This window comes from Telmatherina bonti (genome assembly GCF_933228915.1).
Source record: "Telmatherina bonti genome assembly, chromosome: 8".
In the NCBI taxonomy this organism is placed as follows: Eukaryota; Metazoa; Chordata; class Actinopteri; order Atheriniformes; family Telmatherinidae; genus Telmatherina; species Telmatherina bonti.
The window spans coordinates 38,471,596-38,491,940 of NC_136626.1; the positions used below are offsets into that span (position 1 = coordinate 38,471,596).

The 20,345-nt window shown below is 38.1% G+C and overlaps 1 protein-coding gene across 3 annotated transcripts in view; it reads left to right on the forward strand.

The window, feature by feature from the left end:
• Positions 1-20,345, forward strand: part of s100p (S100 calcium binding protein P) — an 86,912-nt gene that overhangs the window by 9,689 nt on the left and 56,878 nt on the right. For all 3 annotated transcript variants that reach the window (XM_079245219.1, XM_079245218.1, XM_079245220.1), the window contains exon 3: positions 62-232. In XM_079245219.1, coding sequence (XP_079101345.1) covers positions 62-232 — 171 coding nt within the window. The remainder of the gene's footprint in view (positions 1-61; positions 233-20,345) is intronic.

Here is a 20,345-nt window from a genome sequence, read left to right on the forward strand (position 1 = left end):
CCAGAAGATGGAGGGAGTGTGTGAAACACAAGTCAAAAGACTTCCTGCTGCCCTTTTTCAGATCCATTTACCAGAGGATCCGAGACTACGAGGTCCTAGACAGGAGGAAGACGGTGACGGCTCTGCGGGCGGGAGAGGACAGAGCCATTCTGCTGGGTCTTAGCATGGTCCTCTTTTCCGTCATGATGTACTTTGTCCTGGGCATCACCATACTGCGCTCCTACTCTGACAGGTAAAATCTGCTCAAAAAGTGTTACTTAAAATGCAGAAATAATGGCTATGAAATAAAAATTTCTTGTTTCGTAAACAACTCTGAATCCCCACACTGATACCTTGTGGAGTTGCAGGAGATGGGGGTCAACCAGTTCATTTTAAAGATAGAGAAAATAAGAGTAAAACAAAGCAGCTGCACTATAAGAGACCTGGAATAACATTCCTCATGAAGTCTGGAGAGGTTTAATCAGAGATGGAGAGAAAAGTTCTCATCAATGTTTGGCTGGTTCAGAAGTCAGATCACATCAGAGTTTCAGAGATTATCTGGTTAAAAGGCTCGTTCAGCTCCTGCTCTGTTAGCCGGGAGAGATGATGGAGATAACAATCTGGAGCTGCTTCCTCATCCCATGTTGTTTGTTTGTTTAGATGGAACGTCATCCATGTTGTTTGTTTAGATGGAACGTAAGCCATGTTGTTTGTTTAGATGGAACGTCATCCATGTTGTTTGTTTAGATGGAACGTAAGCAATGTTGTTTGTTTAGATGGAACGTAAGCCATGTTGTTTAGATGGAACGTAAGCCATGTTGTTTGTTTAGATGGAACGTAAGCCATGTTGTTTGTTTAGATGGAACGTAAGTCATGTTGTTTAGATGGAACATAAGCCATGTTGTTTGTTTAGATGGCACGTAAGCCATGTTGTTTAGATGGAACGTAAGCCATGTTGTTTGTTTAGATGGAACGTCAGCCATGTTGTTTGTTTAGATGGAACGTAAGCAATGTTGTTTGTTTACATGGAACGTAAGCCATGTTGTTTGTTTAGATGGAACGTAAGCCATGTTGTTTAGATGGAACATAAGCCATCTTGTTTAGCTGGAACGTAAGCCATGTTGTTTGTTTAGATGGAACGTCAGCCATGTTGTTTGTTTATATGGAACGTAAGCCATGTTGTTTGTTTAGATGGCACGTAAGCCATGTTGTTTAGATGGAACTTCAGCCATGTTGTTTGTTTAGATGGAACTTCAGCCATGTTGTTTGTTTAGATGGAACGTCAGCCATGTTGTTTGTTTAGATGGAACTTAAGCCATGTTGTTTAGATGGAACATAAGCCATCTTGTTTAGCTGGAACGTAAGCCATGTTGTTTGTTTAGATGGAACGTCAGCCATGTTGTTTGTTTAGATGGAACGTAAGCCATGTTGTTTGTTTAGATGGAACGTAAGCCATGTTGTTTGTTTAGATGGAACGTCAGCCATGTTGTTTGTTTAGATGGAACGTAAGCCATGTTGTTTAGATGGAACATAAGCCATCTTGTTTAGCTGGAACTTCAGCCATGTTGTTTGTTTAGATGGAACGTAAGTCATGTTGTTTTTTTAGATGGAACTTCAGCCATGTTTTTTGTTTAGATGGAACGTAAGCCATGTTGTTTAGATGGAACGTCAGCCATGTTGTTTGTTTAGATGGAACTTCAGCCATGTTGTTTGTTTAGATGGAACGTAGGCCATGTTGTTTGTTTAGATGGAACGTCAGCCATGTTGTTTGTTTAGATGGAACGTAAGCCATGTTGTTTGTTTAGATGGAACGTAAGCCATGTTGTTTGTTTAGATGGAACGTAAGCCATGTTGTTTGTTTAGATGGAACGTAAGCCATGTTGTTTGTTTAGATGGAACTTCAGCCATGTTGTTTGTTTAGATGGAACGTGAGTCATGTTGTTTAGATGGAACGTCAGCCATGTTGTTTGTTTAGATGGAACGTAAGTCATGTTGTTTAGATGGAACGTAAGCCATGTTGTTTGTTTAGATGGAACGTAAGCCATGTTGTTTGTTTAGATGGAACGTAAGTCATGTTGTTTAGATGGAACATAAGCCATGTTGTTTGTTTAGATGGAACGTAAGTCATGTTGTTTAGATGGAACTTCAGCCATGTTGTTTGTTTAGATGGAACGTCAGCCATGTTGTTTGTTTAGATGGAACGTAAGTCATGTTGTTTAGATGGAACGTAAGTCATGTTGTTTAGATGGAATGTAAGCCATGTTGTTTGTTTAGATGGAACGTAAGCCATGTTGTTTAGATGGAACGTAAGCCATGTTGTTTGTTTAGATGGAACGTAAGTCATGTTGTTTAGATGGAACGTAAGTCATGTTGTTTAGATGGAACGTAAGTCATGTTGTTTAGATGGAACGTCAGCCATGTTGTTTGTTTAGATGGAACGTAAGTCATGTTGTTTAGATGGAACTTCAGCCATGTTGTTTGTTTAGATGGAACGTCAGCCATGTTGTTTGTTTAGATGGAACGTAAGTCATGTTGTTTAGATGGAACGTAAGTCATGTTGTTTAGATGGAACGTAAGCCATGTTGTTTAGGTGGAATGTAAGCCATGTTGTTTGTTTAGATGGAACTTCAGCCATGTTGTTTGTTTAGATGGAACGTAAGTCATGTTGTTTAGATGGAACGTAAGCCATGTTGTTTGTTTAGATGGAACGTCAGCCATGTTGTTTGTTTAGATGGAACGTAAGTCATGTTGTTTAGATGGAACGTAAGCCATGTTGTTTAGATGGAACGTAAGCCATGTTGTTTAGATGGAACGTAAGCCATGTTGTTTGTTTAGATGGAACGTAAGCCATGTTGTTTGTTTAGATGGAACTTCAGCCATGTTGTTTAGATGGAACATAAGCCATCTTGTTTAGCTGGAACATAAGCCATGTTGTTTGTTTAGATGGAACGTAAGTCATGTTGTTTAAATGGAACTTCAGCCATGTTGTTTGTTTAGATGGAACTTCAGCCATGTTGTTTGTTTAGATGGAACGTAAGTCATGTTGTTTAGATGGAACGTAAGCCATGTTGTTTGTTTAGATGGAACTTCAGCCATGTTGTTTGTTTAGATGGAACGTAAGCCATGTTGTTTGTTTAGATGGAATGTAAGCCATGTTGTTTTTTTAGATGGAACTTCAGCCATGTTGTTTGTTTAGATGGAAAGTCAGCCATGTTTTTTGTTTAGATGGAACGTAAGCCATGTTGTTTAGATGGAACATAAGCCATCTTGTTTAGCTGGAACGTAAGCCATGTTGTTTGTTTAGATGGAACGTCAGCCATGTTGTTTGTTTAGATGGAACGTAAGCCATGTTGTTTGTTTAGATGGAACGTAAGCCATGTTGTTTAGATGGAACGTAAGTCATGTTGTTTAGATGGAACGTAAGTCATGTTGTTTAGATGGAACGTAAGTCATGTTGTTTAGATGGAACGTAAGCCATGTTGTTTAGGTGGAATGTAAGCCATGTTGTTTGTTTAGATGGAACTTCAGCCATGTTGTTTGTTTAGATGGAACGTAAGTCATGTTGTTTAGATGGAACTTCAGCCATGTTGTTTGTTTAGATGGAACGTCAGCCATGTTGTTTGTTTAGATGGAACGTAAGTCATGTTGTTTAGATGGAACGTAAGCCATGTTGTTTAGATGGAACGTAAGCCATGTTGTTTAGATGGAACGTAAGCCATGTTGTTTGTTTAGATTGAACGTAAGCCATGTTGTTTGTTTAGATGGAACTTCAGCCATGTTGTTTAGATGGAACATAAGCCATCTTGTTTAGCTGGAACATAAGCCATGTTGTTTGTTTAGATGGAACGTAAGTCATGTTGTTTAGATGGAACTTCAGCCATGTTGTTTGTTTAGATGGAACTTCAGCCATGTTGTTTGTTTAGATGGAACGTAAGTCATGTTGTTTAGATGGAACGTAAGCCATGTTGTTTGTTTAGATGGAACTTCAGCCATGTTGTTTGTTTAGATGGAACGTAAGCCATGTTGTTTGTTTAGATGGAACTTCAGCCATGTTGTTTGTTTAGATGGAACTTCAGCCATGTTGTTTGTTTAGATGGAACGTCAGCCATGTTTTTTGTTTAGATGGAACGTAAGCCATGTTGTTTAGATGGAACATAAGCCATCTTGTTTAGCTGGAACGTAAGCCATGTTGTTTGTTTAGATGGAACGTCAGCCATGTTGTTTGTTTAGATGGAACGTAAGCCATGTTTTTTGTTTAGATGGAACGTAAGCCATGTTGTTTAGATGGAACGTAAGTCATGTTGTTTAGATGGAACGTAAGTCATGTTGGTTAGTTGGAACATAAGCCATGTTGTTTGTTTAGATGGAACGTAAGTCATGTTGTTTAGATGGAATGTAAGCCATGTTGTTTGTTTAGATGGAACGTAAGCCATGTTGTTTAGATGGAACGTAAGCCATGTTGTTTGTTTAGATGGAACGTAAGTCATGTTGTTTAGATGGAACGTAAGTCATGTTGTTTAGATGGAACGTAAGTCATGTTGTTTAGATGGAACGTCAGCCATGTTGTTTGTTTAGATGGAACGTAAGTCATGTTGTTTAGATGGAACTTCAGCCATGTTGTTTGTTTAGATGGAACGTCAGCCATGTTGTTTGTTTAGATGGAACGTAAGTCATGTTGTTTAGATGGAACGTAAGTCATGTTGTTTAGATGGAACGTAAGCCATGTTGTTTAGGTGGAATGTAAGCCATGTTGTTTGTTTAGATGGAACTTCAGCCATGTTGTTTGTTTAGATGGAACGTAAGTCATGTTGTTTAGATGGAACTTCAGCCATGTTGTTTGTTTAGATGGAACGTCAGCCATGTTGTTTGTTTAGATGGAACGTAAGTCATGTTGTTTAGATGGAACGTAAGCCATGTTGTTTAGATGGAACGTAAGCCATGTTGTTTAGATGGAACGTAAGCCATGTTGTTTGTTTAGATGGAATGTAAGCCATGTTGTTTGTTTAGATGGAACTTCAGCCATGTTGTTTAGATGGAACATAAGCCATCTTGTTTAGCTGGAACATAAGCCATGTTGTTTGTTTAGATGGAACGTAAGTCATGTTGTTTAGATGGAACTTCAGCCATGTTGTTTGTTTAGATGGAACGTAAGTCATGTTGTTTAGATGGAACGTAAGCCATGTTGTTTGTTTAGATGGAACTTCAGCCATGTTGTTTGTTTAGATGGAACTTCAGCCATGTTGTTTGTTTAGATGGAACTTCAGCCATGTTGTTTGTTTAGATGGAAAGTCAGCCATGTTTTTTGTTTAGATGGAACGTAAGCCATGTTGTTTAGATGGAACATAAGCCATCTTGTTTAGATGGAACGTAAGCCATGTTGTTTGTTTAGATGGAACGTCAGCCATGTTGTTTGTTTAGATGGAACGTAAGCCATGTTGTTTGTTTAGATGGAACGTAAGCCATGTTGTTTGTTTAGATGGAACGTAAGCCATGTTGTTTGTTTAGATGGAACGTAAGCCATGTTGTTTGTTTAGATGGAACTTCAGCCATGTTGTTTGTTTAGATGGAACGTGAGTCATGTTGTTTAGATGGAACGTCAGCCATGTTGTTTGTTTAGATGGAACGTAAGTCATGTTGTTTAGATGGAACATAAGCCATGTTGTTTGTTTAGATGGAACGTAAGTCATGTTGTTTAGATGGAATGTAAGCCATGTTGTTTGTTTAGATGGAACGTAAGCCATGTTGTTTAGATGGAACGTAAGCCATGTTGTTTGTTTAGATGGAACGTAAGTCATGTTGTTTAGATGGAACGTAAGTCATGTTGTTTAGATGGAACGTCAGCCATGTTGTTTGTTTAGATGGAACGTAAGTCATGTTGTTTAGATGGAACTTCAGCCATGTTGTTTGTTTAGATGGAACGTCAGCCATGTTGTTTGTTTAGATGGAACGTAAGTCATGTTGTTTAGATGGAACGTAAGTCATGTTGTTTAGATGGAACGTAAGCCATGTTGTTTAGGTGGAATGTAAGCCATGTTGTTTGTTTAGATGGAACTTCAGCCATGTTGTTTGTTTAGATGGAACGTCAGCCATGTTGTTTGTTTAGATGGAACGTAAGTCATGTTGTTTAGATGGAACTTCAGCCATGTTGTTTGTTTAGATGGAACGTCAGCCATGTTGTTTGTTTAGATGGAACGTAAGTCATGTTGTTTAGATGGAACGTAAGCCATGTTGTTTAGATGGAACGTAAGCCATGTTGTTTGTTTAGATGGAACGTAAGCCATGTTGTTTAGATGGAACATAAGCCATCTTGTTTAGCTGGAACATAAGCCATGTTGTTTGTTTAGATGGAACGTAAGTCATGTTGTTTAGATGGAACTTCAGCCATGTTGTTTGTTTAGATGGAACTTCAGCCATGTTGTTTGTTTAGATGGAACGTAAGTCATGTTGTTTAGATGGAACGTAAGCCATGTTGTTTGTTTAGATGGAACTTCAGCCATGTTGTTTGTTTAGATGGAACGTAAGCCATGTTGTTTGTTTAGATGGAACTTCAGCCATGTTGTTTGTTTAGATGGAACTTCAGCCATGTTGTTTGTTTAGATGGAAAGTCAGCCATGTTGTTTGTTTAGATGGAACGTAAGCCATGTTGTTTAGATGGAACATAAGCCATCTTGTTTAGCTGGAACTTCAGCCATGTTGTTTGTTTAGATGAAACGTAAGTCATGTTGTTTGTTTAGATGGAACGTAAGCCATGTTGTTTGTTTAGATGGAACGTAAGCCATGTTGTTTGTTTAGGTGGAACGTGAGTCATGTTGTTTAGATGGAACTTCAGCCATGTTGTTTGTTTAGATGGAACGTAAGTCATGTTGTTTAGATGGAACGTAAGCCATGTTGTTTGTTTAGATGGAACGTAAGCCATGTTGTTTGTTTAGATGGAACGTAAGTCATGTTGTTTAGATGGAACATAAGCCATGTTGTTTGTTTAGATGGAACGTAAGTCATGTTGTTTAGATGGAAAGTAAGCCATGTTGTTTGTTTAGATGGAACGTAGGCCATGTTGTTTTTTTAGATGGAACGTAAGTCATGTTGTTTAGATGGAACGTAAGCCATGTTGTTTGTTTAGATGGAACGTAAGTCATGTTGTTTAGATGGAACGTAAGCCATGTTGTTTGTTTAGATGGAACGTAAGTCATGTTGTTTAGATGGAACGTCAGCCATGTTGTTTGTTTAGATGGAACGTAAGTCATGTTGTTTAGATGGAACTTCAGCCATGTTGTTTGTTTAGATGGAACGTCAGCCATGTTGTTTGTTTAGATGGAACGTAAGTCATGTTGTTTAGATGGAACGTAAGTCATGTTGTTTAGATGGAACGTAAGCCATGTTGTTTAGATGGAATGTAAGCCATGTTGTTTGTTTAGATGGAACTTCAGCCATGTTGTTTGTTTAGATGGAACGTAAGTCATGTTGTTTACATGGAACTTCAGCCATGTTGTTTGTTTAGATGGAACGTCAGCCATGTTGTTTGTTTAGATGGAACGTAAGTCATGTTGTTTAGATGGAACGTAAGCCATGTTGTTTAGATGGAACGTAAGCCATGTTGTTTAGATGGAAAGTAAGCCATGTTGTTTGTTTAGTTGGAACGTAAGTCATGTTGTTTAGATGGAACGTAAGTCATGTTGTTTAGATGGAACATAGGCCATCTTGTTTAGCTGGAACGAAAGCCATGTTGTTTGTTTAGATGGAACGTAAGTCATGTTGTTTAGATGGATCTTCAGCCATGTTGTTTGTTTAGATGGAACGTAAGTCATGTTGTTTAGATGGAACTTCAGCCATGTTGTTTGTTTAGATGGAACGTCAGCCATGTTGTTTGTTTAGATGGAACGTAAGCCATGTTGTTTGTTTAGATGGAACTTCAGCCATGTTGTTTGTTTAGATGGAACTTCAGCCATGTTGTTTGTTTAGATGGAACGTCAGCCATGTTGTTTGTTTAGATGGAACGTAAGCCATGTTGTTTAGATGGAACATAAGCCATCTTGTTTAGCTGGAACGTAAGCCATGTTGTTTGTTTAGATGGAACGTCAGCCATGTTTTTTGTTTAGATGGAACGTAAGCCATGTTGTTTGTTTAGATGGAACGTAAGCCATGTTGTTTAGATGGAACATAAGCCATCTTGTTTAGCTGGAACTTCAGCCATGTTGTTTGTTTAGATGGAACTTCAGCCATGTTGTTTGTTTAGATGGAACGTAAGCCATGTTGTTTGTTTAGATGGAACATAAGCCATGTTGTTTAGATGGAACGTCAGCCATGTTGTTTGTTTAGATGGAACGTAAGCCATGTTGTTTGTTTAGATGGAACTTCAGCCATGTTGTTTGTTTAGATGGAACGTCAGCCATGTTGTTTGTTTAGATGGAACGTAAGCCATGTTGTTTGTTTAGATGGAACGTAAGCCATGTTGTTTGTTTAGATGGAACGTAAGCCATGTTGTTTCTTTAGATGGAACGTAAGCCATGTTGTTTCTTTAGATGTAACGTAAGCCATGTTGTTTGTTTAGATGGAAGGTCAGCCATGTTGTTTGTTTAGATGGAACTTCAGCCATGTTGTTTGTTTAGATGGAACGTAAGCCATGTTGTTTAGATGGAACATAAGTCATGTTGTTTAGATGGAACGTCAGCCATGTTGTTTGTTTAGATAGAACGTAAGTCATGTTGTTTAGATGGAACGTAAGCCATGTTGTTTGTTTAGATGGAACGTAAGTCATGTTGTTTAGATGGAACATAAGCCATGTTGTTTGTTTAGATGGAACGTAAGTCATGTTGTTTAGATGGAATGTAAGCCATGTTGTTTGTTTAGATGGAACGTAAGCCATGTTGTTTGTTTAGATGGAACGTAAGTCATGTTGTTTAGATGGAACTTCAGCCATGTTGTTTGTTTAGATGGAACTTTAGCCATGTTGTTTGTTTAGATGGAACGTAAGTCATGTTGTTTAGATGGAACGTAAGCCATGTTGTTTGTTTAGATGGAACGTAAGTCATGTTGTTTAGATGGAACGTAAGCCATGTTGTTTGTTTAGATGGAACGTAAGTCATGTTGTTTAGATGGAACGTAAGTCATGTTGTTTAGATGGAACGTCAGCCATGTTGTTTGTTTAGATGGAACGTAAGTCATGTTGTTTAGATGGAATGTAAGCCATGTTGTTTGTTTAGATGGAACGTCAGCCATGTTGTTTCTTTAGATGGAACGTAAGTCATGTTGTTTAGATGGAACGTAAGTCATGTTGTTAGATGGAACGTAATCCATGTTGTTTAGATGGAATGTAAGCCATGTTGTTTGTTTAGATGGAACTTCAGCCATGTTGTTTGTTTAGATGGAACGTAAGTCATGTTGTTTAGATGGAACTTCAGCCATGTTGTTTGTTTAGATGGAACGTCAGCCATGTTGTTTGTTTAGATGGAACGTAAGTCATGTTGTTTAGATGGAACATAAGCCATGTTGTTTGTTTGGATGGAACGTAAGTCATGTTGTTTAGATGGAATGTAAGCCATGTTGTTTGTTTAGATGGAACGTAAGCCATGTTGTTTGTTTAGATGGAACGTCAGTCATGTTGTTTAGATGGAACGTAAGCCATGTTGTTTGTTTAGATGGAACGTAAGTCATGTTGTTTAGATGGAACGTAAGCCATGTTGTTTGTTTAGATGGAACGTAAGTCATGTTGTTTAGATGGAACGTAAGTCATGTTGTTTAGATGGAACGTCAGCCATGTTGTTTGTTTAGATGGAACGTAAGTCATGTTGTTTAGATGGAATGTAAGCCATGTTGTTTGTTTAGATGGAACGTCAGCCATGTTGTTTGTTTAGATGGAACGTAAGTCATGTTGTTTAGATGGAACGTAAGTCATGTTGTTTAGATGGAACGTAATCCATGTTGTTTAGATGGAATGTAAGCCATGTTGTTTGTTTAGATGGAGCTTCAGCCATGTTGTTTGTTTAGATGGAACGTAAGTCATGTTGTTTAGATGGAACTTCAGCCATGTTGTTTGTTTAGATGGAACGTCAGCCATGTTGTTTGTTTAGATGGAACGTAAGTCATGTTGTTTAGATGGAACGTAAGTCATGTTGTTTAGATGGAACATAAGCCATCTTGTTTAGCTGGAACGTAAGCCATGTTGTTTGTTTAGATGGAACGTCAGCCATGTTGTTTGTTTAGATGGAACGTAAGCCATGTTGTTTGTTTAGATGGAACGTAAGCCATGTTGTTTGTTTAGATGGAACGTCAGCCATGTTGTTTGTTTAGATGGAACGTAAGCCATGTTGTTTGTTTAGATGGAACGTAAGCCATGTTGTTTGTTTAGATGGAACGTCAGCCATGTTGTTTGTTTAGATGGAACGTAAGCCATGTTGTTTAGATGGAACATAAGCCATCTTGTTTAGCTGGAACTTCAGCCATGTTGTTTGTTTATATGGAACGTAAGCCATGTTGTTTCTTTAGATGGAACGTAAGCCATGTTGTTTGTTTAGATGGAACGTCAGCCATGTTGTTTGTTTAGATGGAACGTAAGCCATGTTGTTTGTTTAGATGGAACGTGAGTCATGTTGTTTAGATGGAACGTAAGTCATGTTGTTTAGATGGAACGTAAGCCATGTTGTTTAGATGGAACGTAATCCATGTTGTTTAGATGGAATGTAAGCCATGTTGTTTGTTTAGATGGAGCTTCAGCCATGTTGTTTGTTTAGATGGAACGTAAGTCATGTTGTTTAGATGGAACTTCAGCCATGTTGTTTGTTTAGATGGAACGTCAGCCATGTTGTTTGTTTAGATGGAACGTAAGTCATGTTGTTTAGATGGAACGTAAGTCATGTTGTTTAGATGGAACATAAGCCATCTTGTTTAGCTGGAACGTAAGCCATGTTGTTTGTTTAGATGGAACGTCAGCCATGTTGTTTGTTTAGATGGAACGTAAGCCATGTTGTTTGTTTAGATGGAACGTAAGCCATGTTGTTTGTTTAGATGGAACGTCAGCCATGTTGTTTGTTTAGATGGAACGTAAGCCATGTTGTTTGTTTAGATGGAACGTAAGCCATGTTGTTTGTTTAGATGGAACGTCAGCCATGTTGTTTGTTTAGATGGAACGTAAGCCATGTTGTTTAGATGGAACATAAGCCATCTTGTTTAGCTGGAACTTCAGCCATGTTGTTTGTTTATATGGAACGTAAGCCATGTTGTTTCTTTAGATGGAACGTAAGCCATGTTGTTTGTTTAGATGGAACGTCAGCCATGTTGTTTGTTTAGATGGAACGTAAGCCATCTTGTTTAGATGGAACATAAGCCATCTGGTTTAGCTGGAACTTCAGACATGTTGTTTGTTTATATGGAACGTAAGTCATGTTGTTTTTTTAGATGGAACTTCAGCCATGTTCTTTGTTTAGATGGAACGTAAGCCATGTTGTTTAGATGGAACGTCAGCCATGTTGTTTGTTTACATGGAACGTAAGCCATGTTGTTTGTTTAGATGGAACTTCAGCCATGTTGTTTGTTTAGATGGAACGTCAGCCATGTTGTTTGTTTAGATGGAACGTAAGCCATGTTGTTTAGATGGAACATAAGCCATCTTGTTTAGCTGGAACGTAAGCCATGTTGTTTGTTTAGATGGAACGTCAGCCATGTTGTTTGTTTAGATGGAACGTAAGCCATGTTGTTTGTTTAGATGGAACGTAAGCCATGTTGTTTGTTTAGATGGAACGTCAGCCATGTTGTTTGTTTAGATGGAACGTAAGCCATGTTGTTTGTTTAGATGGAACGTAAGCCATGTTGTTTGTTTAGATGGAACGTCAGCCATGTTGTTTGTTTAGATGGAACGTAAGCCATGTTGTTTAGATGGAACATAAGCCATCTTGTTTAGCTGGAACTTCAGCCATGTTGTTTGTTTATATGGAACGTAAGCCATGTTGTTTCTTTAGATGGAACGTAAGCCATGTTGTTTGTTTAGATGGAACGTCAGCCATGTTGTTTGTTTAGATGGAACGTAAGCCATCTTGTTTAGATGGAACATAAGCCATCTGGTTTAGCTGGAACTTCAGCCATGTTGTTTGTTTATATGGAACGTAAGTCATGTTGTTTTTTTAGATGGAACTTCAGCCATGTTCTTTGTTTAGATGGAACGTAAGCCATGTTGTTTAGATGGAACGTCAGCCATGTTGTTTGTTTACATGGAACGTAAGCCATGTTGTTTGTTTAGATGGAACTTCAGCCATGTTGTTTGTTTAGATGGAACGTCAGCCATGTTGTTTGTTTAGATGGAACGTAAGCCATGTTGTTTGTTTAGATGGAACGTAAGCCATGTTGTTTCTTTAGATGGAACGTGAGTCATGTTGTTTAGATGGAACGTAAGCCATGTTGTTTCTTTAGATGGAACGTGAGTCATGTTGTTTAGATGGAACGTAAGTCATGTTGTTTAGATGGAACATAAGCCATGTTGTTTGTTTAGATGGAACATAAGTCATGTTGTTTAGATGGAATGTAAGCCATGTTGTTTGTTTAGATGGAACGTAAGCCATGTTGTTTGTTTAGATGGAACGTAAGTCATGTTGTTTAGATGGAACGTAAGCCATGTTGTTTGTTTAGATGGAACGTAAGTCATGTTGTTTAGATGGAACGTAACCCATGTTGTTTGTTTATATGGAACGTAAGTCATGTTGTTAAGATGGAACGTAAGTCATGTTGTTTAGATGGAACGTAAGTCATGTTGTTTAGATGGAACGTCAGCCATGTTGTTTGTTTAGATGGAACGTAAGTCATGTTGTTTAGATGGAACGTCAGCCATGTTGTTTGTTTAGATGGAACGTAAGTCATGTTGTTTAGATGGAACGTAAGCCATGTTGTTTGTTTAGATGGAACGTAAGTCATGTTGTTTAGATGGAACGTAAGCCATGTTGTTTGTTTAGATGGAACGTAAGTCATGTTGTTTAGATGGAACGTAAGCCATGTTGTTTCTTTAGATGGAACGTCAGCCATGTTGTTTGTTTAGATGGAACGTAAGTCATGTTGTTTAGATGGAACATAAGCCATGTTGTTTGTTTAGATGGAACGTAAGTCATGTTGTTTAGATGGAATGTAAGCCATGTTGTTTGTTTAGATGGAACGTAAGCCATGTTGTTTGTTTAGATGGAACGTAAGTCATGTTGTTTAGATGGAACGTAAGCCATGTTGTTTGTTTAGATGGAACGTAAGTCATGTTGTTTAGATGGAACGTAAGCCATGTTGTTTGTTTATATGGAACGTAAGTCATGTTGTTAAGATGGAACGTAAGTCATGTTGTTTAGATGGAACGTAAGTCATGTTGTTTAGATGGATCGTCAGCCATGTTGTTTGTTTAGATGGAACGTAAGTCATGTTGTTTAGATGGAACGTCAGCCATGTTGTTTGTTTAGATGGAACGTAAGTCATGTTGTTTAGATTGAACGTAAGCCATGTTGTTTGTTTAGATGGAACGTAAGTCATGTTGTTTAGATGGAACGTAAGCCATGTTGTTTGTTTAGATGGAACGTAAGTCATGTTGTTTAGATGGAACGTAAGCCATGTTGTTTGTTTAGATGGAACGTAAGCCATGTTGTTTGTTTAGATGGAACGTCAGCCATGTTGTTTGTTTAGATGGAACGTAAGCCATGTTGTTTAGATGGAACATAAGCCATCTTGTTTAGATGGAACGTAAGCCATGTTGTTTGTTTAGATGGAACGTCAGCCATGTTGTTTGTTTAGATGGAACGTAAGCCATGTTGTTTAGATGGAACGTCAGCCATGTTGTTTGTTTAGATGGAACGTAAGTCATGTTGTTTAGATGGAACTTCAGCCATGTTGTTTGTTTAGATGGAACGTCAGCCATGTTGTTTGTTTAGATGGAACGTAAGTCATGTTGTTTAGATGGAACGTAAGTCATGTTGTTTAGATGGAACGTAAGCCATGTTGTTTAGATGGAATGTAAGCCATGTTGTTTGTTTAGATGGAACGTAAGTCATGTTGTTTACATGGAACTTCAGCCATGTTGTTTGTTTAGATGGAACGTAAGCCATGTTGTTTAGATGGAACGTAAGTCATGTTGTTTAGATGGAACGTCAGCCATGTTGTTTGTTTAGATAGAACGTAAGTCATGTTGTTTAGATGGAACGTAAGCCATGTTGTTTGTTTAGATGGAACGTAAGTCATGTTGTTTAGATGGAACATAAGCCATGTTGTTTGTTTAGATGGAACGTAAGTCATGTTGTTTAGATGGAATGTAAGCCATGTTGTTTGTTTAGATGGAACGTAAGCCATGTTGTTTGTTTAGATGGAACGTAAGTCATGTTGTTTAGATGGAACTTCAGCCATGTTGTTTGTTTAGATGGAACTTCAGCCATGTTGTTTGTTTAGATGGAACGTAAGTCATGTTGTTTAGATGGAACGTAAGCCATGTTGTTTGTTTAGATGGAACGTAAGTCATGTTGTTTAGATGGAACGTAAGCCATGTTGTTTGTTTAGATGGAACGTAAGTCATGTTGTTTAGATGGAACGTAAGTCATGTTGTTTAGATGGAACGTCAGCCATGTTGTTTGTTTAGATGGAACGTAAGTCATGTTGTTTAGATGGAATGTAAGCCATGTTGTTTGTTTAGATGGAACGTCAGCCATGTTGTTTCTTTAGATGGAACGTAAGTCATGTTGTTTAGATGGAACGTAAGTCATGTTGTTAGATGGAACGTAATCCATGTTGTTTAGATGGAATGTAAGCCATGTTGTTTGTTTAGATGGAACTTCAGCCATGTTGTTTGTTTAGATGGAACGTAAGTCATGTTGTTTAGATAGAACTTCAGCCATGTTGTTTGTTTAGATGGAACGTCAGCCATGTTGTTTGTTTAGATGGAACGTAAGTCATGTTGTTTAGATGGAACATAAGCCATGTTGTTTGTTTGGATGGAACGTAAGTCATGTTGTTTAGATGGAATGTAAGCCATGTTGTTTGTTTAGATGGAACGTAAGCCATGTTGTTTGTTTAGATGGAACGTCAGTCATGTTGTTTAGATGGAACGTAAGCCATGTTGTTTGTTTAGATGGAACGTAAGTCATGTTGTTTAGATGGAACGTAAGCCATGTTGTTTGTTTAGATGGAACGTAAGTCATGTTGTTTAGATGGAACGTAAGTCATGTTGTTTAGATGGAACGTCAGCCATGTTGTTTGTTTAGATGGAACGTAAGTCATGTTGTTTAGATGGAATGTAAGCCATGTTGTTTGTTTAGATGGAACGTCAGCCATGTTGTTTGTTTAGATGGAACGTAAGTCATGTTGTTTAGATGGAACGTAAGTCATGTTGTTTAGATGGAACGTAATCCATGTTGTTTAGATGGAATGTAAGCCATGTTGTTTGTTTAGATGGAGCTTCAGCCATGTTGTTTGTTTAGATGGAACGTAAGTCATGTTGTTTAGATGGAACTTCAGCCATGCTGTTTGTTTAGATGGAACGTCAGCCATGTTGTTTGTTTAGATGGAACGTAAGTCATGTTGTTTAGATGGAACGTAAGTCATGTTGTTTAGATGGAACATAAGCCATCTTGTTTAGCTGGAACGTAAGCCATGTTGTTTGTTTAGATGGAACGTCAGCCATGTTGTTTGTTTAGATGGAACGTAAGCCATGTTGTTTGTTTAGATGGAACGTAAGCCATGTTGTTTGTTTAGATGGAACGTCAGCCATGTTGTTTGTTTAGATGGAACGTAAGCCATGTTGTTTGTTTAGATGGAACGTAAGCCATGTTGTTTGTTTAGATGGAACGTCAGCCATGTTGTTTGTTTAGATGGAACGTAAGCCATGTTGTTTAGATGGAACATAAGCCATCTTGTTTAGCTGGAACTTCAGCCATGTTGTTTGTTTATATGGAACGTAAGCCATGTTGTTTCTTTAGATGGAACGTAAGCCATGTTGTTTGTTTAGATGGAACGTCAGCCATGTTGTTTGTTTAGATGGAACGTAAGCCATGTTGTTTGTTTAGATGGAACGTGAGTCATGTTGTTTAGATGGAACGTAAGTCATGTTGTTTAGATGGAACGTAAGCCATGTTGTTTAGATGGAACGTAATCCATGTTGTTTAGATGGAGCTTCAGCCATGTTGTTTGTTTAGATGGAACGTAAGTCATGTTGTTTAGATGGAACTTCAGCCATGTTGTTTGTTTAGATGGAACGTCAGCCATGTTGTTTGTTTAGATGGAACGTAAGTCATGTTGTTTAGATGGAACATAAGCCATCTTGTTTAGCTGGAACGTAAGCCATGTTGTTTGTTTAGATGGAACGTCAGCCATGTTGTTTGTTTTGATGGAACGTAAGCCATGTTGTTTGTTTAGATGGAACGTAAGCCATGTTGTTTGTTTAGATGGAACGTCAGCCATGTTGTTTGTTTAGATGGAACGGAAGCCATGTTGTTTGTTTAGATGGAACGTAAGCCATGTTGTTTGTTTAGATGGAACGTCAGCCATGTTGTTTGTTTAGATGGAACGTAAGCCATGTTGTTTAGATGGAACATAAGCCATCTTGTTTAGCTGGAACTTCAGCCATGTTGTTTGTTTATATGGAACGTAAGCCATGTTGTTTGTTTAGATGGAACGTCAGCCATGTTGTTTGTTTAGATGGAACGTAAGCCATCTTGTTTAGATGGAACATAAGCCATCTTGTTTAGCTGGAACTTCAGCCATGTTGTTTGTTTATATGGAACGTAAGTCATGTTGTTTTTTTAGATGGAACTTCAGCCATGTTCTTTGTTTAGATGGAACGTAAGCCATGTTGTTTAGATGGAACGTCAGCCATGTTGTTTGTTTACATGGAACGTAAGCCATGTTGTTTGTTTAGATGGAACTTCAGCCATGTTGTTTGTTTAGATGGAACGTCAGCCATGTTGTTTGTTTAGATGGAACGTAAGCCATGTTGTTTGTTTAGATGGAACGTAAGCCATGTTGTTTCTTTAGATGGAACGTGAGTCATGTTGTTTAGATGGAACGTAAGCCATGTTGTTTCTTTAGATGGAACGTGAGTCATGTTGTTTAGATGGAACGTAAGTCATGTTGTTTAGATGGAACATAAGCCATGTTGTTTGTTTAGATGGAACATAAGTCATGTTGTTTAGATGGAATGTAAGCCATGTTGTTTGTTTAGATGGAACGTAAGCCATGTTGTTTGTTTAGATGGAACGTAAGTCATGTTGTTTAGATGGAACGTAAGCCATGTTGTTTGTTTAGATGGAACGTAAGTCATGTTGTTTAGATGGAACGTAACCCATGTTGTTTGTTTATATGGAACGTAAGTCATGTTGTTAAGATGGAACGTAAGTCATGTTGTTTAGATGGAACGTAAGTCATGTTGTTTAGATGGAACGTCAGCCATGTTGTTTGTTTAGATGGAACGTAAGTCATGTTGTTTAGATGGAACGTCAGCCATGTTGTTTGTTTAGATGGAACGTAAGTCATGTTGTTTAGATGGAACGTAAGCCATGTTGTTTGTTTAGATGGAACGTAAGTCATGTTGTTTAGATGGACCGTAAGCCATGTTGTTTGTTTAGATGGAACGTAAGTCATGTTGTTTAGATGGAACGTAAGCCATGTTGTTTCTTTAGATGGAACGTCAGCCATGTTGTTTGTTTAGATGGAACGTAAGTCATGTTGTTTAGATGGAACATAAGCCATGTTGTTTGTTTAGATGGAACGTAAGTCATGTTGTTTAGATGGAATGTAAGCCATGTTGTTTGTTTAGATGGAACGTAAGCCATGTTGTTTGTTTAGATGGAACGTAAGTCATGTTGTTTAGATGGAACGTAAGCCATGTTGTTTGTTTAGATGGAACGTAAGTCATGTTGTTTAGATGGAACGTAAGCCATGTTGTTTGTTTATATGGAACGTAAGTCATGTTGTTAAGATGGAACGTAAGTCATGTTGTTTAGATGGAACGTAAGTCATGTTGTTTAGATGGATCGTCAGCCATGTTGTTTGTTTAGATGGAACGTAAGTCATGTTGTTTAGATGGAACGTCAGCCATGTTGTTTGTTTAGATGGAACGTAAGTCATGTTGTTTAGATGGAACGTAAGCCATGTTGTTTGTTTAGATGGAACGTAAGTCATGTTGTTTAGATGGAACGTAAGCCATGTTGTTTGTTTAGATGGAACGTAAGTCATGTTGTTTAGATGGAACGTAAGCCATGTTGTTTGTTTAGATGGAACTTCAGCCATGTTGTTTGTTTAGATGGAACGTCAGCCATGTTGTTTGTTTAGATGGAACGTAAGCCATGTTGTTTAGATGGAACATAAGCCATCTTGTTTAGATGGAACGTAAGCCATGTTGTTTGTTTAGATGGAACGTCAGCCATGTTGTTTGTTTAGATGGAACGTAAGCCATGTTGTTTAGATGGAACGTCAGCCATGTTGTTTGTTTAGATGGAACGTAAGTCATGTTGTTTAGATGGAACTTCAGCCATGTTGTTTGTTTAGATGGAACGTCAGCCATGTTGTTTGTTTAGATGGAACGTAAGTCATGTTGTTTAGATGGAACGTAAGTCATGTTGTTTAGATGGAACGTAAGCCATGTTGTTTAGATGGAATGTAAGCCATGTTGTTTGTTTAGATGGAACTTCAGCCATGTTGTTTGTTTAGATGGAACGTAAGTCATGTTGTTTACATGGAACTTCAGCCATGTTGTTTGTTTAGATGGAACGTCAGCCATGTTGTTTGTTTAGATGGAACGTAAGTCATGTTGTTTAGATGGAACGTAAGCCATGTTGTTTAGATGGAACGTAAGCCATGTTGTTTAGATGGAAAGTAAGCCATGTTGTTTGTTTAGTTGGAACGTAAGTCATGTTGTTTAGATGGAACGTAAGTCATGTTGTTTAGATGGAACATAGGCCATCTTGTTTAGCTGGAACGAAAGCCATGTTGTTTGTTTAGATGGAACGTAAGTCATGTTGTTTAGATGGATCTTCAGCCATGTTGTTTGTTTAGATGGAACGTAAGTCATGTTGTTTAGATGGAACTTCAGCCATGTTGTTTGTTTAGATGGAACGTCAGCCATGTTGTTTGTTTAGATGGAACGTAAGCCATGTTGTTTGTTTAGATGGAACTTCAGCCATGTTGTTTGTTTAGATGGAACTTCAGCCATGTTGTTTGTTTAGATGGAACGTCAGCCATGTTGTTTGTTTAGATGGAACGTAAGCCATGTTGTTTAGATGGAACATAAGCCATCTTGTTTAGCTGGAACGTAAGCCATGTTGTTTGTTTAGATGGAACGTCAGCCATGTTTTTTGTTTAGATGGAACGTAAGCCATGTTGTTTGTTTAGATGGAACGTAAGCCATGTTGTTTAGATGGAACATAAGCCATCTTGTTTAGCTGGAACTTCAGCCATGTTGTTTGTTTAGATGGAACTTCAGCCATGTTGTTTGTTTAGATGGAACGTAAGCCATGTTGTTTGTTTAGATGGAACATAAGCCATGTTGTTTAGATGGAACGTCAGCCATGTTGTTTGTTTAGATGGAACGTAAGCCATGTTGTTTGTTTAGATGGAACTTCAGCCATGTTGTTTGTTTAGATGGAACGTCAGCCATGTTGTTTGTTTAGATGGAACGTAAGCCATGTTGTTTGTTTAGATGGAACGTAAGCCATGTTGTTTGTTTAGATGGAACGTAAGCCATGTTGTTTGTTTAGATGGAACGTAAGCCATGTTGTTTCTTTAGATGGAACGTAAGCCATGTTGTTTCTTTAGATGTAACGTAAGCCATGTTGTTTGTTTAGATGGAAGGTCAGCCATGTTGTTTGTTTAGATGGAACTTCAGCCATGTTGTTTGTTTAGATGGAACGTAAGCCATGTTGTTTAGATGGAACGTAAGTCATGTTGTTTAGATGGAACGTCAGCCATGTTGTTTGTTTAGATGGAACGTAAGCCATCTTGTTTAGATGGAACATAAGCCATCTTGTTTAGCTGGAACTTCAGCCATGTTGTTTGTTTATATGGAACGTAAGTCATGTTGTTTTTTTAGATGGAACTTCAGCCATGTTCTTTGTTTAGATGGAACGTAAGCCATGTTGTTTAGATGGAACGTCAGCCATGTTGTTTGTTTACATGGAACGTAAGCCATGTTGTTTGTTTAGATGGAACGTAAGCCATGTTGTTTCTTTAGATGGAACGTGAGTCATGTTGTTTAGATGGAACGTAAGCCATGTTGTTTCTTTAGATGGAACGTGAGTCATGTTGTTTAGATGGAACGTAAGTCATGTTGTTTAGATGGAACATAAGCCATGTTGTTTGTTTAGATGGAACATAAGTCATGTTGTTTAGATGGAATGTAAGCCATGTTGTTTGTTTAGATGGAACGTAAG